The sequence below is a fragment of the Thunnus albacares genome, chromosome 5 (genome assembly GCF_914725855.1).
Source record: "Thunnus albacares chromosome 5, fThuAlb1.1, whole genome shotgun sequence".
Lineage (NCBI taxonomy): Eukaryota > Metazoa > Chordata > Actinopteri > Scombriformes > Scombridae > Thunnus > Thunnus albacares.
In genome coordinates, this window is record NC_058110.1 from 27525835 (window position 1) to 27539309 (window position 13475).

Genomic DNA, 13475 nt, shown 5'->3' on the forward strand with positions numbered 1-13475 from the left:
CTGTGATTCCTTCGGAAGGCTAACTGTGTCTTTTCAGACTCCCAAACACTGTTAGGATCTTGTAGTTAGTGTGGTATTGGCACTCATGGTTGTTACATATGAATCTTGAATGACGATGAAACACTGTCTATGTTAGCGATCGCAACGGCAACACCAGCAAATCGTCTCCGGTCCTTGTCCTTCCTATTCCTATCAGCTTATTTAGCACATCAGCATTTCATTAAGTTTTTTTGTTTTGTTTGTTTTTTTTTTTTTTTGGCATTTTCCAACTTTTTTTTATGTAGATTGTTCTAAAAGTTTTTTTTTTCAATGAATCATGCATTATGTTGGCAGATTTTATAATCTTTTTAACATACTTATGTTTCTCCGTCATTGTTTTTTGGATAATACCACTTTCAGATACTACTACATGTAATGAGTTGTCGGGCACACCAGAGCTGCATGTGAAAAGATATGGTTAGTTTATGTTCAATCCATTGTACTGCTTACATGAAATCGATAGCTTGACATTTTAGATATCTTTGCCCCATCTCATCAGCCTTATTAAAATACTTACCCATGTAACGGCCGCCATCTGTTGTCTCTGTCCTGGTAATATTTGCAAAAATAAAAAAAAAAAATGTGGTTTTTAAACAACGTCCTAACTGTTATTAAGCTCCTCAGATAATGTTCAAAGGTGTTATAATTTAATATACACAGAATATTTTCCTTTGTTTGACAAATGTGGAGGCTTACTACACACATGCACAGTCATTTTGTTGCCATGGAAACTAGTTTTGACAAGACATAATAATGATAATGTCATGTCACTGTAAATCAGGATGAGTGAAGAAGATGCTGCTTTGTGTTAAATGCCATCCATGTGGTTAGACTGTAAAAATTTTATGTCTGCTTTGCTTTCTGCAAAACAAAACAGAAGAAGAAGAAGGGGGAAAAAAAAGAAAAATCACTTCATTTCCCAGCATGCCCCGGCGCCGGGCATGCCTGTGATGTCACAATAAGTATATATACGGCTACAGGGAAGAATTTCTTCCTCCATTGTTACATTGTAACAAACGGGGCAGGGGCGAAACGGGGAGAAAGGCGTCTTCTCGTTAGGAAAAAAAAACCCACACTGCAACATTTCTGACACTAAACGAAACGGGGCCAAATCCGCGTTAATGCAAGAAGACTACGAAGTAAGCCTAACCGACTGAACCCGCCCCGGTGAGAAAAAAAAAAGGATAAACGAACACAGATGTCAGCGGATTTCTCCATTGCAAGCAATTCAAGGCTTACATCAGGAAGATAAGACATTCGACTGTTTACATTATTCATGTTGCACCGAAAATGTTGGGAAATAAATCGCAGCGAATCATATGACGTCCCTCTTTTCTTCCCCCTTTCGTCTGTCTTTTTTTTTTTTTTTTTTTTTTTAGTAGATAGGCATGCAACATTTAAATGAAACCCGCAGGTCTCACAGAAAGCCCCTGCTCTCTTCGTGATCTTTCAGTGTGCAGAACAATGAGCATGGAGCTTAAGTAGCCTATTCAATAGTCAGATGTTAAGTGTTGCAGATTGACAATCAGGAAAGCTTTCAGGCGAATCACTTCGGGTTACCATTGCTCCACGGTTGCAGTGTGGATACTCGGTTCAGGGATATCGGTTTTGGCACACAAAAAAAGGCATCTTCATAGGGCGTTAAAAGATTGATGTGCAGCTCGCGTTGGAAAAGGGAAACGACCTACGAGTTGGTTGGAAAAAGGGTCCCTGATTCTGCCCCAGGTAAGAGGGTTTAGTATTACATTAACCGGGCGGTTTGCCATTGTGTGCCTGTATGTGTGTGTGTGTGTGTGTGTGTGTGTGTATGTGTATGTAAAAACTGGGCAGTATACTGGGGAGAGAGAGAGAGAGAGAGGGCGGTTGTCTTTGCCTGTCAGGCTGATAAACATCCAACCTCCCCCAACACAGTTGGCCTGGTCAGTCGCTGCATCCACCAAAGGTGTACCCAGTTATACAAATACCTCATCCACACTGCATGTAAATACACCATCAAGTCACAATTGTCTGTAAACACACTGTAGCCACACTCTTAACAGTCCAACTACTGTAAGTCCTTAAAGGAACAGGAGGGTGATTCTTGATTTTCATAAGGGAAATGAACCTACTATCAAAAATTCAGCCTCTTGCTCTATTTGCTCTATTTATACTGGAGTCCCAGTTGCAAAACGATTCATTTTTGGATCTGCAGGAACCTTTAAGACCAACCCATGTTCGTCACAGCCTCTTCAGGGGTTAAATTTAGTTCAGAACCTCATTCAAAAAGGGAAAATCCACATAAAAACTGAATTTCTGCGCTGTTTCAGTGACTGTGCACAGTAACATGTCAAACAACAGACAGCTGCAGCATCTCTCCGAGCATGAAGACATGAATCGGTGAGAGAGAGCACATATCCTGCATTAGAGGTATTAAATCAGGTTTGTATTTTTTCCACAGAAAGCATCCTCATTTCCCGGTAATATTACTACGACGGCAGGTGTTTCGTCATTCGCTGTCCACAGAGCAGCTCCAGGATCTGGCTCTGTGTGACATCATTGCTACAGTCTGTCTTCGCTGTTTGGCTTAAGGACAAACTTCACTGTACAGTAAAATATCATAGTAATAACCTTTTTTAAAGGATAGGTCCACAATTGTTCAAATCTGTCCTAAAACAACAGCCAGGAGCCCAGATGAACACTGACACATGTTTTTTCTTGCTGTAATCATTCCTTCCTGTTCATAATGACCATTAACAGATCAGCCTCATGATGCGCTAACAATTTAAGTGATGGGAGACAAAATCCACAAGCCTCCTTCTGTGCAAAAGTGCATTTCAAAGTTTATTTGAAGGTAATATGCTTCAATTGTCCAAATGAGTCAAATCAAGTCAATATCTTGTAAAGTTAAAGTCTTTTTAGTGCCAAAATTCCCTTTTTTAGTCACAATCCTCCCACTGCAGCTGAACAGGAAAACACTGTCTGAGGAAACACAAAGAGGTAATTTTTGTTACTAAAATAACTAACTGTGGAACATTTCCCTTTTTTTTTTTTTGAATAACTCACATGGCCGAAGCCTCATATTATCTTCAGATAAACTTTAAAATACATTTTCGCTCAAAACGAGTACTGTGGATTTTATCCACCGTCACTTACGTTGTAAGCACATTTCACGACGGATCTTCTAACGGTCAGTATGAACAGGAGGAATGATTACAGCAAGAATTTCAGTGTTCATTTGGGCTCCTGACTGTTGTTTTAAAGGGTAGACTTGAAAAGATTGTGAACCTATCCTTTAAGTTTGCATTTTCCCTTTGATAACTGTGAAACCAGAACGGATAACAGCTCATTTGATGTCCCATGTAGGAATGAAGATAAAGAGTGTGACATGTTAACACAGGCCCAGTAAAGATGTGTGCAGACGTAGTGAATCATTAATTACAGTTAGAAGTATCTTACTCATACTAGGAAGATAAGCTTAAGGCACAGTTTTTATGTAAAGTCAGTGTGAGTATTCATTCATCTGGATTGATTGATCTTTAAGATACTAAACTTTGCGAGATGCAGTTCGACCACAAACCTTCAGGACGTTATATAGTCTAAGATATAATATATTCAGTTGCTTTCATTCACCTTGTTTGACCTCCCCCCCGCTGATGTGATTGATTAGCTTTCACATTCATTCATATTGACTCCCCCCCCCCCCCCGGCCCCCCCTCCCTGCACTGTTTATAGCTGAATTAAGAGAAGAAGAAAAAAAATGACTGTGAAGCCATACAGATAATTTGCTTCAAGGCTGTTCGCATAAACCGTGCTTGCCTAGTTGCCATGGTGACGTTTCTTCACTTGATGATTTCAAAGTGGAGAGGGGGGTGCGGGGAAGGGGAGGGGGGGTGGGGGGGGGTACAGAGACAGGAAATGATGGAGCTGGAATACAGATGAAAGGAGACAGGGCCAAAAGCTGTCAAGATGTCACTTTTTTTTTTTTTCCTCTGTGACCTTAGACAGGAACAGTTTGTGTTTAAGCTTTTCAGTTAGTAAACAAGTATTAAACACAGCTCTGCAAATTAATATTCACTCAGTCTCTCTCTGATGCAAATTATCATCATCCTCATCACATTTATACACCCCGATGCTGACTGTGGCTCGACTCTGTGCCCCTCAGACACCGAGTTTCCATGGAGGCAGGTTCGTCCCTCAGCCTCAAACGAAGATATGAAGAGGTGGACAACAGCTCTCCATTCTCTACACCTAAGGACTCTGACGATGACATCTCCAGTAGTGACAGCGCTGACAGCTGTGACAGCCTCAACCCTCCCTCCAGCACCGCATTTACCCGTAAGGAACAACAGAAGACACACATTAAAGGCAATATACCCACTCGAAATCAAACAGTTAATTAGCACACGTATTGAATTACTCATGTGTAACATCGCATCCCAAATCTCTTCTCCCTCTCCCCCCCCCCCCCCCAACATCAGCCACTTCCATCCTCAGACAGCACAAGCCGTCACCAGGGGGGAAACGGGTGCGTTTCGACGTGGTGACGGTGTATTACTTCCCCCGGCGGCAGGGCTTCACCAGCGTGCCCAGCCAAGGGGGCAGCTCCCTGGGTATGGCCCGTCACCACTCCTCCATCAGACGCTATACGCTGGGCGAGTTCGCCCGCGAACAGGAAACCAGCCACCGCCACACTTTACGCCAGCATCTGCGCCAAGAAAAGCTCAATGCCCGCAAGATGAAGGTAGATTTAAGACATTTCATCTGATCGGTGGATTAAAGGGATGAGTCTGATGATAACATCTTGTGCCTTTCTTTCTTTGGGTCAAGTATACGGCATGACATGATGTCTTCCAAAATGTTATGTAGCCTTGATTGATCAGAATTTTTGTTAGTGAGCCCTGTGTCTTGTTTTACTTGACATGTAGAACATCTTAAAAAATGAGGGTACATTACTATTTGTAACTGTAAATATAGATTTAGTCAGGAATTGGGTCAAGTGTCTTGACAAACTTCTGGCCCAATCAGGGGTCTCTTTTGAAAAGCAGATGTTTTCTTTTGCAGTGGTGCAAAGTAATTAAGCACAATTACTCAAGTACAGTTTTGAGATACTTTTTATCCGCCTACATTTATCTGTCAGCTGAAGTTATTAGTTACTCTTCAGATTAAGATTTCATGTAATCCCAATCTTTCTGGCTTGTGACTCCTGACGAGCAGCGTCTACTTTGGGCCCTTTGTCACATTATTTATTAGCAGTTCCACCATTTAAACTTCCCTTTCATTCAATACCACTATTGTTTGAGGCTCAATAGAGGTGAACCACTTCAATATTTCACAAAAATAACAAAGATTAGAGAAAAATGAATAATATTTGTGTGGCAGAACATTTTTCTCCTTTCCTACGCCATTAATCATCTCACCACCACTCAGGTTTATCTTTAGAGGGAGCCGAACCCCAGTTTAGAAACTAAGCAACCAAATTATATGTAAAGTAGTAGTAGTAGTTGTAGTAGTAGTAGTGCAACAGTAAAATGCTGCTTACATATAAAGGCAACAGTATTAACAATCTAATAATGTAATATACATTTATAATAATATGTTAACTACAGGGGCAAATTTCCTGCAGAGCAAATATTTTTACTTTTGATGCTTGAAGTACATTTTATTTATAATACTCCTGTACTTATGTAAGTAGGGTTTTAAATGCAGGACTTTTACTTATAAAGGAGTATTTTTACAATCTAGTACTGCTACTTTTACTTAAATAAAGGATCTGAGTACTCGTTCCTCCATTTTCTGTTTAAAAGTTTTACTATGAAGCTGCAGATGAAGCTGTTTTTGAAGTATCAGTGTTGAGGATAATTATCATCCACTTGTGCTTTGAATAGAGAATCAGTCTCATATTGTCTTCAGCTCACAGTTCTACACCGACTGTCATCCACAGCTGACGAGGAACGGCACCGTGGAGTGCGCTCAGGCAGACCTGCTGACTCTGGAGGACGTATCAGACGAGGACCTGGACGTGGACGGGGTGGAGGTGGACGACTGTTTCTTCCTCCAGCCTTTGCCCACTAAACGCCGCCGAGCCCTCCTGCGAGCCTCTGGCATCGCCCGCATAGACGCGCGAGAGAAAGCTGAGCTCAGAGCGATCCGCCTTTCACGGGAGGAATGTGGCTGCGACTGCCGCTTGTACTGTGACCCTCGCCACTGTGGCTGCAGCCAAGCTGGTATTAAGTGCCAGGTAAGGATTGCTGGCTTATCTCGTGTGCGTGTGAAGGAAGAAGAAACCCGAATGAGTCAGTCTTCACTGCTCAGTAAAGTCATATGTACCAGCATTTATTTTCACATTTATTTCATCTGAAGAGCAAATGTTTTGCTTGAATTATCAGCCAGTTTTGGATATGCATGAAATAAACATGCTCATTTATTCCATTTAGACTATTCATATTGTTTGAAAAGATGAAAACATGTGTCGCTTTAAAAAGTGATCGCATAGATCACATGTGTTCCTGCAGTTCTTCATTGTAATTTTGCTAAATTTACACACTGCATATGTATATATAGTTGACTGTGATATTTTTGGAAACCACAGTGCTGCTTGCCATCAACTGAAAACGTCCAGATCGCTCCGTCTGTCTGTCTGCGTTGGCATTGAAATCCAGTTTCCGTGCTGTAGTTCACCCGTCGCACATGTGCAGAGTAGTTACGGCAGATTTTACTGTGTCATTTTGTTGTTTGTTTTCATTCTTTTTGCTTTCATTCGATAGCAACAGTAGAGATACAGACAAGAAACGCATATTATATTCAAAGCATTTCTGTACGATACAGGTTCGCCGCCAGATCGATGGATTGAGATTGAAATGCATCCGTTGTTTATTGATCAGTAGTGAGATCAGAAGTATTTTTAAATCAATGCGCTGATGTATGGAATCCATCATCAATCAATCTACTTGTTGACCTCATCTCTCTAAAACCTCAAGACAAGATAGCATTGATACACAATGATACAGTCAGAATATTAAGATCATTTTATCCTTTTGTGTGTAAATGTATGAGTCAGTGTGTTGACAGTGAGGGATCAGAGCTGCTGCATGATTTGGTTCCTTCTACTGAACAATTAGTAGTGTTTATGATTGTGTGTGTATGAAGTTAGAATAAATAAAACTATTAAAAGATATATACTTAATATTTTTATATTGAAAAAGAAGGAGAATAAAACATTAAAGGCGGTTTCTTTATGCTTGGTCCCTCAGGTTATGACATACTGACATATATTTTGCCTGAGCTGCTCTTTTTCTTCTCCAGTTAGCTTGATTAGTTAGTTGAGGTTAGAAATCGGAGTGTTTAACTTTATAAATGACTCTGTTTTCACTTGTTAGTAGAAAGTGCACATCTGTCTCAACCTGACTTATTACACAGTAACCAGATAATCTCTCAGTTTCATGTATTTTTCCTTACCGCAACATGTACTGTGTCATCTGTCAAGCTATAAACATTTCTGCAACTTCCATGCCACTTGTGTTATGGAAGTTGTTATAAGTCATGTTGTAAGTCAGTAAATCTAGGTGTTTACTATTTCCTGTTGGATTAAAACGCAAGTAAAACTGAAATAACTTCTGCTTTGTTCCCTCAGGTGGATCGAATGTCCTTCCCGTGTGGATGCTCGAGGGACGGCTGTGGCAACATGGCGGGCCGTATCGAGTTCAACCCTCTCCGTGTCAGAACTCACTACCTGCACACCATCATGAAGCTGGACCTGGAGAAGAGGAGGATGCTGATACAAGGGACTGGGGACCAGTATGCTGAATCTGACCCGACGTCCTCCCCTTCCTCCACTTGCCCCACATCGCCGGACCTATCCTCAGTCGCTGGCCTGGACTCTGAGCTGGAGGAGAGCGAGGTGCAGACGGTCATGGAGGTTCAGGATCTCCTGGCGGAGCAGGACATTCTGGAGCGAGAGAACGAGACAGCCGTGTTGCACCTGCAGAGCGCCGAGGAGCAGGAGAGGAGGGAGAGGGAGGAGGCCGACGGGGAAGCGGTGCAGCAGGAGCTGGGCGCCAGAGGTCTCACCGAGCAGCCTCTCTGCCTCCTGCCCGCTGCTTTGGGAGGGGAGCTGCCCGAGCAAGCAGAGGTGCCGGGTGTGGATCAGGTTCTCCTGCAGGGTCCGTTCCCCACGGGCGCCACAGTGCTCTGCATCACTGACAACCAGGAGGAGAGCCCCTCCGACCTCCTTAAAGACTCCTCTTCTCTGCTCTACTACCAGCTCAGTCCCATAGAGCCTGTAGCCTTTGAGACCCTGCCCAGAGCAGCGGAGGTGGAGCAGGAGGAGCGCTTGGCGAGAGAACAAGACGCAGGAGGAGGCGAGTGTGTGGAGAGCAAACTAGAAAGAGGAGAGAAGTCGAAGGATGATAGTCCTGAAGAGGTGTCCTGCAGGCAGAGTTTGGGCAAGTCTTTGACCAATGTGATTCTGCGCTCAGAGGAATGCGTGGAAGTAGTGGAGGAGAGGCCCTCGAGTCTGCAGCAGAGCCTCCCCGAAGAGCAGTGCCACGTGGAGTCCTGCTTGGAGGGAGAAGTGGATCCACTGCCTCCTGAAGTTTAGTATTAGCGTCTCTGCAGATATTTTGCACAATAGCTTCATCTAAGATGAATAAATTACACATTTCACATTTATTACTGCTATCATCAAGAATGATTACAGGTTGCAATCTCTAATAGTGACTGTCATTGAGTTATGTGGAGAATGAGTATTACAATACATGAGCGAGGGGGCGGGGGGGGGGGGATGCTGAAAGCACATAGAGATCACTCCCCAGAAGTAATATGGATGCAGTTACAGGGCAACATCGTATGTGATTCTGTCGGGGGTGATGAATGCGGCCTTAATGGAAAAAATTAAAAACACTCGTGTTTAGGAGTCATTTGTCGACGAGACCGTACAGCTCGTAGTGCTTTGTTAATTTCCAAACGCAAGCAAACAGAAAACACAGTGTGTGAATGCTGACATAAGCCTTTAGTTTGGTGATGTATAAAGCTATCAACACTAAACACAAAATTGTTTTGCAGTGCGCGCAAGAAGCTGATGTAGTTAGATACTTACTGGCTCACTTTCCATTACAGCAAACTCGTGTGCTGTAGTCAAGCCAAATGAAGGCCTCTGATAGTATCCTCTGCTGAAAATAGACCTAATAATCCTGGAAATACTTGTTTTTGTGTACTGTATATGCATTTACAATGTGCAAGACAGAGCCGAGGTTGCTGCTTTTTTTGATCTGTATGCACATTGTGAACAGAGGGGGGGGGGGGGGGCAGCGAGCGTTGTGGCTCTGCTGCAATGAGACATGAAGGTAAACCCAAACAGAGCAGCAGACGAGCACTGGCCTTAGCTGATGTTCTTGCTCACCTTGGGCTGCAAATGCAGTCGATTTGTCAAAAAAAAAAAAAAAACTAGTTTACCTGTAATAGTTGCAATGCCTATGATATTACTTATTATTTCTTTGAGTAATGTGTCTTTTGTGGATTAGATACTGTTGGTTTTGAGCAAGCTGAGGTCCTCACAGTCTTTGCTTTTATTATTATTTTTTCAAGTGAAAGGAAACGTTATTTCTTTAATACTCCTAGACTGTAATGCCATGTAGTCAGTCATGTCATGTTACGGTAAAACACCAGAATAGACCTTCCTAGTCTTTCACCTCTTTCGACGAGTTGCGCTCGGAAGGAAGAGCTAATTCTGAACCGAGTCAAATTTCATATGAAGAAAATAGCATTTAAAGAGTCAAAGAAAAAAACGTGAAAGTAGTTACACGACATGATGTGACGTTACTAATTTATGGAGCAGATTGACGACACCCTGAATTTGTATATTTTTTTTTGTTCAATCTGTATGTGTGTGTGTGTGTCTGTATGAGAGAGAAAGGTGTGTATGCATCTGTGTGTGCATGTACATGTGTATGTACTGTATTAGGGGAATGGGGGAGGGGGGGTGGGGGGTGGGGGAGGGAGTATATTAGTGAGGATACATATTTTATTCCTGAAAGGTGCTGATGTTACAGATTTACAATTCACTGCTTTTTCTCCCTACCATCACGAGAAATATTATGATAACGAATAAGGAGATATGTTTCTCGATGACTGACGTTAAAGAAGCGAAAGGGTTGGAGAGCCTCTTCGTAGGAACGCAATAGCTACTGCACTGCAAATCATTAACACGGTGATTATGGAATGAGGTGTTTTTTGTCATTGAGTATGTAAAATGCAATCGTATAACATTTCTGGTCATTAAATGTCTTTTTTAAGCTATGTCTGATTAATACTGATCTGCGTAAGTGTGCCGACTCTTCTTACACAAAACCAGTCCTTTGTTTTGTTGCCTACAATTACAGCTGTTGCTTTTTTTTTTTTTTTTTTGCAACGGCTTGCCTAACAGGGGATGTGCTGCTGTGTATGAGATGTCTGATGTATTTCTTTGCCTTTTTTTTTTTTGTTTTTTTTTTCTTTTTTTGTGTTATTGTCTTAATATAAACCCGCTTAAGAGTTGCACCAAAGCAGTGGTTTCAAACCTAATGAAACGATGCATTCATCCATCAGATTTTAACAAAGCAGTCTCCTGTTGTTGTTGTGAGGCTGTAGATTGATTGTGGCCCTTTGTGTTCGCGTGACTTGCCTTGACATAGTACCATCTTTGAAGTGATGATGATTACAAGCTGCCTATCGTTGAGCTATTGTCCTCGGCTTTCTACTAATAGACTTAGGTTTGGGATCACTGCATCAAATTAACTCCAGTACACTATGTGATTGTGTGTTTCTCTGTGTGAAAGGGGTGTGTGTGTGTGTGATTGTTGAAAAGACTGATAAGTTTAGACTTCATCTAAAAGCTGTGAGAAGTACTCTCATGCTAACTGTTGCCTAAAGTGGACAAAAAGGTTTTTATACAAAATAAAAACAATAAAGTACTCATTTCAAAAAGGAAAAAGATTCATGTGTGTTGTGTTGATTTCAGTAGGTGAGTGATCACAACTGAGAGGTTACAGGGGTCATGCTGCCTTTGATCACCTTTGGCTATGAGTTGGATTTGGTAGGATTACTATTACACAGAAGTAACTGTAACTATAAGTAAAACGAACTATTCTGAAGTGTGTAGAAGATGACATATATAAAATGTATTAAAAAATGGGTAACTCCCATAATGATGATCTATTTTTGTGCTTTTACTGTTCTCAATATTACTGTACTAACAGGGAGTCTTTGAATCTAATCAATTTCCCTTGATAGTGTGCATCTAAGGAAAGATTATTTCCACTGGAACTGATGTGATTGACCTAATAATGTGTCACATCTGTAGGATAAGTTTAGTCACACTAAAGGGAGGGGAACATAGCAGAAAATGAAACGCCTTTGTCCTCATTCAGACTCTGGAGGTCATGACAATGACTGTCTGCCAGGTGCAGCACGGTTATTGGCCACTAGATGGCAGCATAAACTCAGCAAATTCCTACTAAACACAACCTGCTCTCTGCATGCAGCTGCATGCAGTGTTCATTCAGTCCAGTTGTTCCTCTGAAATCTGAGGCTCTACATCTTATCCATGCCACTGAATTATAGTACCAATGGAGATATAAACATATCAAGTTATAGTCCATCTTTAAAGTGTGTCCTTTATCTATGTGATGCAAACTTTGTAAAGGTAGGACGGCCTCTTTTACAAACCAGTTTCCACTCTCACTAGCCTGACTTTAATTCTTCTAAATGATCAGTGTCTGTAAGTAAACACCTTTTTCAGTATCTGTACAAGCAGATCACACATTATTTGATGGCTTATAGGGGAGCCTCTCGCTTATACACTGGGTATAACAACTGATTGCAGAAGCCAAAATATCTGCTCTTTTTTTCTCCTCAATAGCAGGAAGTTGCTAGCTGGGTAAAGTGACACAATGTCTCCCCTTTATTACCCATGCTCATGAGCCAGAAGTGGCTTCCTATGCGCTGCCTTTTGCCAATGTGCCACACAACTGTGAGGTCTCTGCTCTGGGATGCAGGATGTACGCAGGGTGACTCATTTACTTCCCTTAAACTAGCTTTCCAAAATAAATACTGATAACCCTAGAACAGATAACATTAACATCAGTGACTGTGAGACTTCCTCAGAGACAGCTATTATCGTAAAGAGGAAGATCATATTGTCATATTAAAGGGAATTGCACTAATTTTACTCATGAAGTTCAGTGTGTTTACCCTGAGAAGTATTACTCACCCTGTAAAATCCCTGTTGTATAATGTCTTCTGTGGCTCTAGAAGAGGTTTCTAAATAAACAAAAAATAACCAAATCCCCCCCGCGCCCCCCCCCCCCCCAAAAACCCGATGACATTGTTAGGGTTATCTTAGGTTGGTATACTTATTTAATTTATAAGAGAAACCTATATTACAAGCTGAGATTGTGGAGTTTGAAAGATGTGGGTATTTATCAAGGTCTAACAAAAGATGCTATTGAGTTGCATTATGGGAAATATAGGACCAGGTCAGCATATCTCAGACTGTGCTGCTTTAATTTTGACCTTTCTGTTATCAACATGCCTCTTGCAAGTTTCCTGGAAGTTTTGTGGAAGTGAAACACTAAATTGCCGAAGTAACTCTTTAAGGGTCTCTATACTTGAAGTAAAAATTTCCCGTCTCTTTCTTTCTTTGCCAGTAACCGTATGTTTGTGTTTGCGTGTACATCATTATCTAGTTAGCCAGTGGACTGGGAATAGGCTCACACAAACACCACAAACACGCAGAAACAAATTACCTCTGGAACCCCATGGAACAATTGTGGCAGCGGTCCACAGCTCTGAGAACTATGCATCATCTGTTTAACCTTTCCGGCCTCTGGTTTTCTATTGTTGTACCTTACCAATGGCCGGAAGAACTTAGGCGGGTCTGATAGTTTCAGGGCTGGTGATAGAGCCCATCACAAGACTGTGGAAAGATTCTGTGAGGACATTAAAAAAACATCATAATCAGGGGACAGAATGGCTCCCACAGTCATCTCAAGGCTCACCAGAAATTCCGGTGTTGACAGATGTGCAAAATCACCAGCTTTATCTGGGCTTCAATTTTACTGTTGTGACTGGACAGAGACATAGAGAGCAACTGGGCATTAGGAGTGACGTATGTGAAATGGAAAGTTGCCAGACCACCTCACTCCAGTCTACCAGTCTGAAAGTGCTGCTCCAGCGCCTGGAAAGAATGCTCTCTCTTTCCCCCCTCTCTCTCTGTGACGCCAGCACTATGGCATCATTAGGCCTTCACCGAAACCAATCCCTTTTAAATGGCACTATTCATAAAACTGGTCCGTGGTATTTTCACTAGTCTGCACTGCTCTTCACATGCTGGCTGAACTGAGGAGGGAAATCCAGACCCTCCAGCACAAAAGTTCACTCTGTGTGCTCAGGAGGGAGGATCTAAATATTCTCCTGAAACCAGG

General features: G+C 41.9%; 1 protein-coding gene across 1 annotated transcript; it reads left to right on the forward strand.

Moving 5' to 3' along the window:
* The first annotated feature begins 207 nt into the window (after nucleotides 1-207).
* Nucleotides 208-9941, forward strand: csrnp2 (cysteine-serine-rich nuclear protein 2). Its single transcript, XM_044350963.1, has 5 exons — nucleotides 208-1764; nucleotides 4181-4353; nucleotides 4497-4759; nucleotides 5960-6256; nucleotides 7649-9941. The coding sequence occupies exons 2-5, from the start codon at nucleotides 4194-4196 to the stop codon at nucleotides 8612-8614; spliced, it is 1686 nt and encodes a 561-aa protein (XP_044206898.1). The 5' UTR covers nucleotides 208-1764; nucleotides 4181-4193; the 3' UTR covers nucleotides 8615-9941.
* Nucleotides 9942-13475: the final 3534 nt, after the last annotated feature.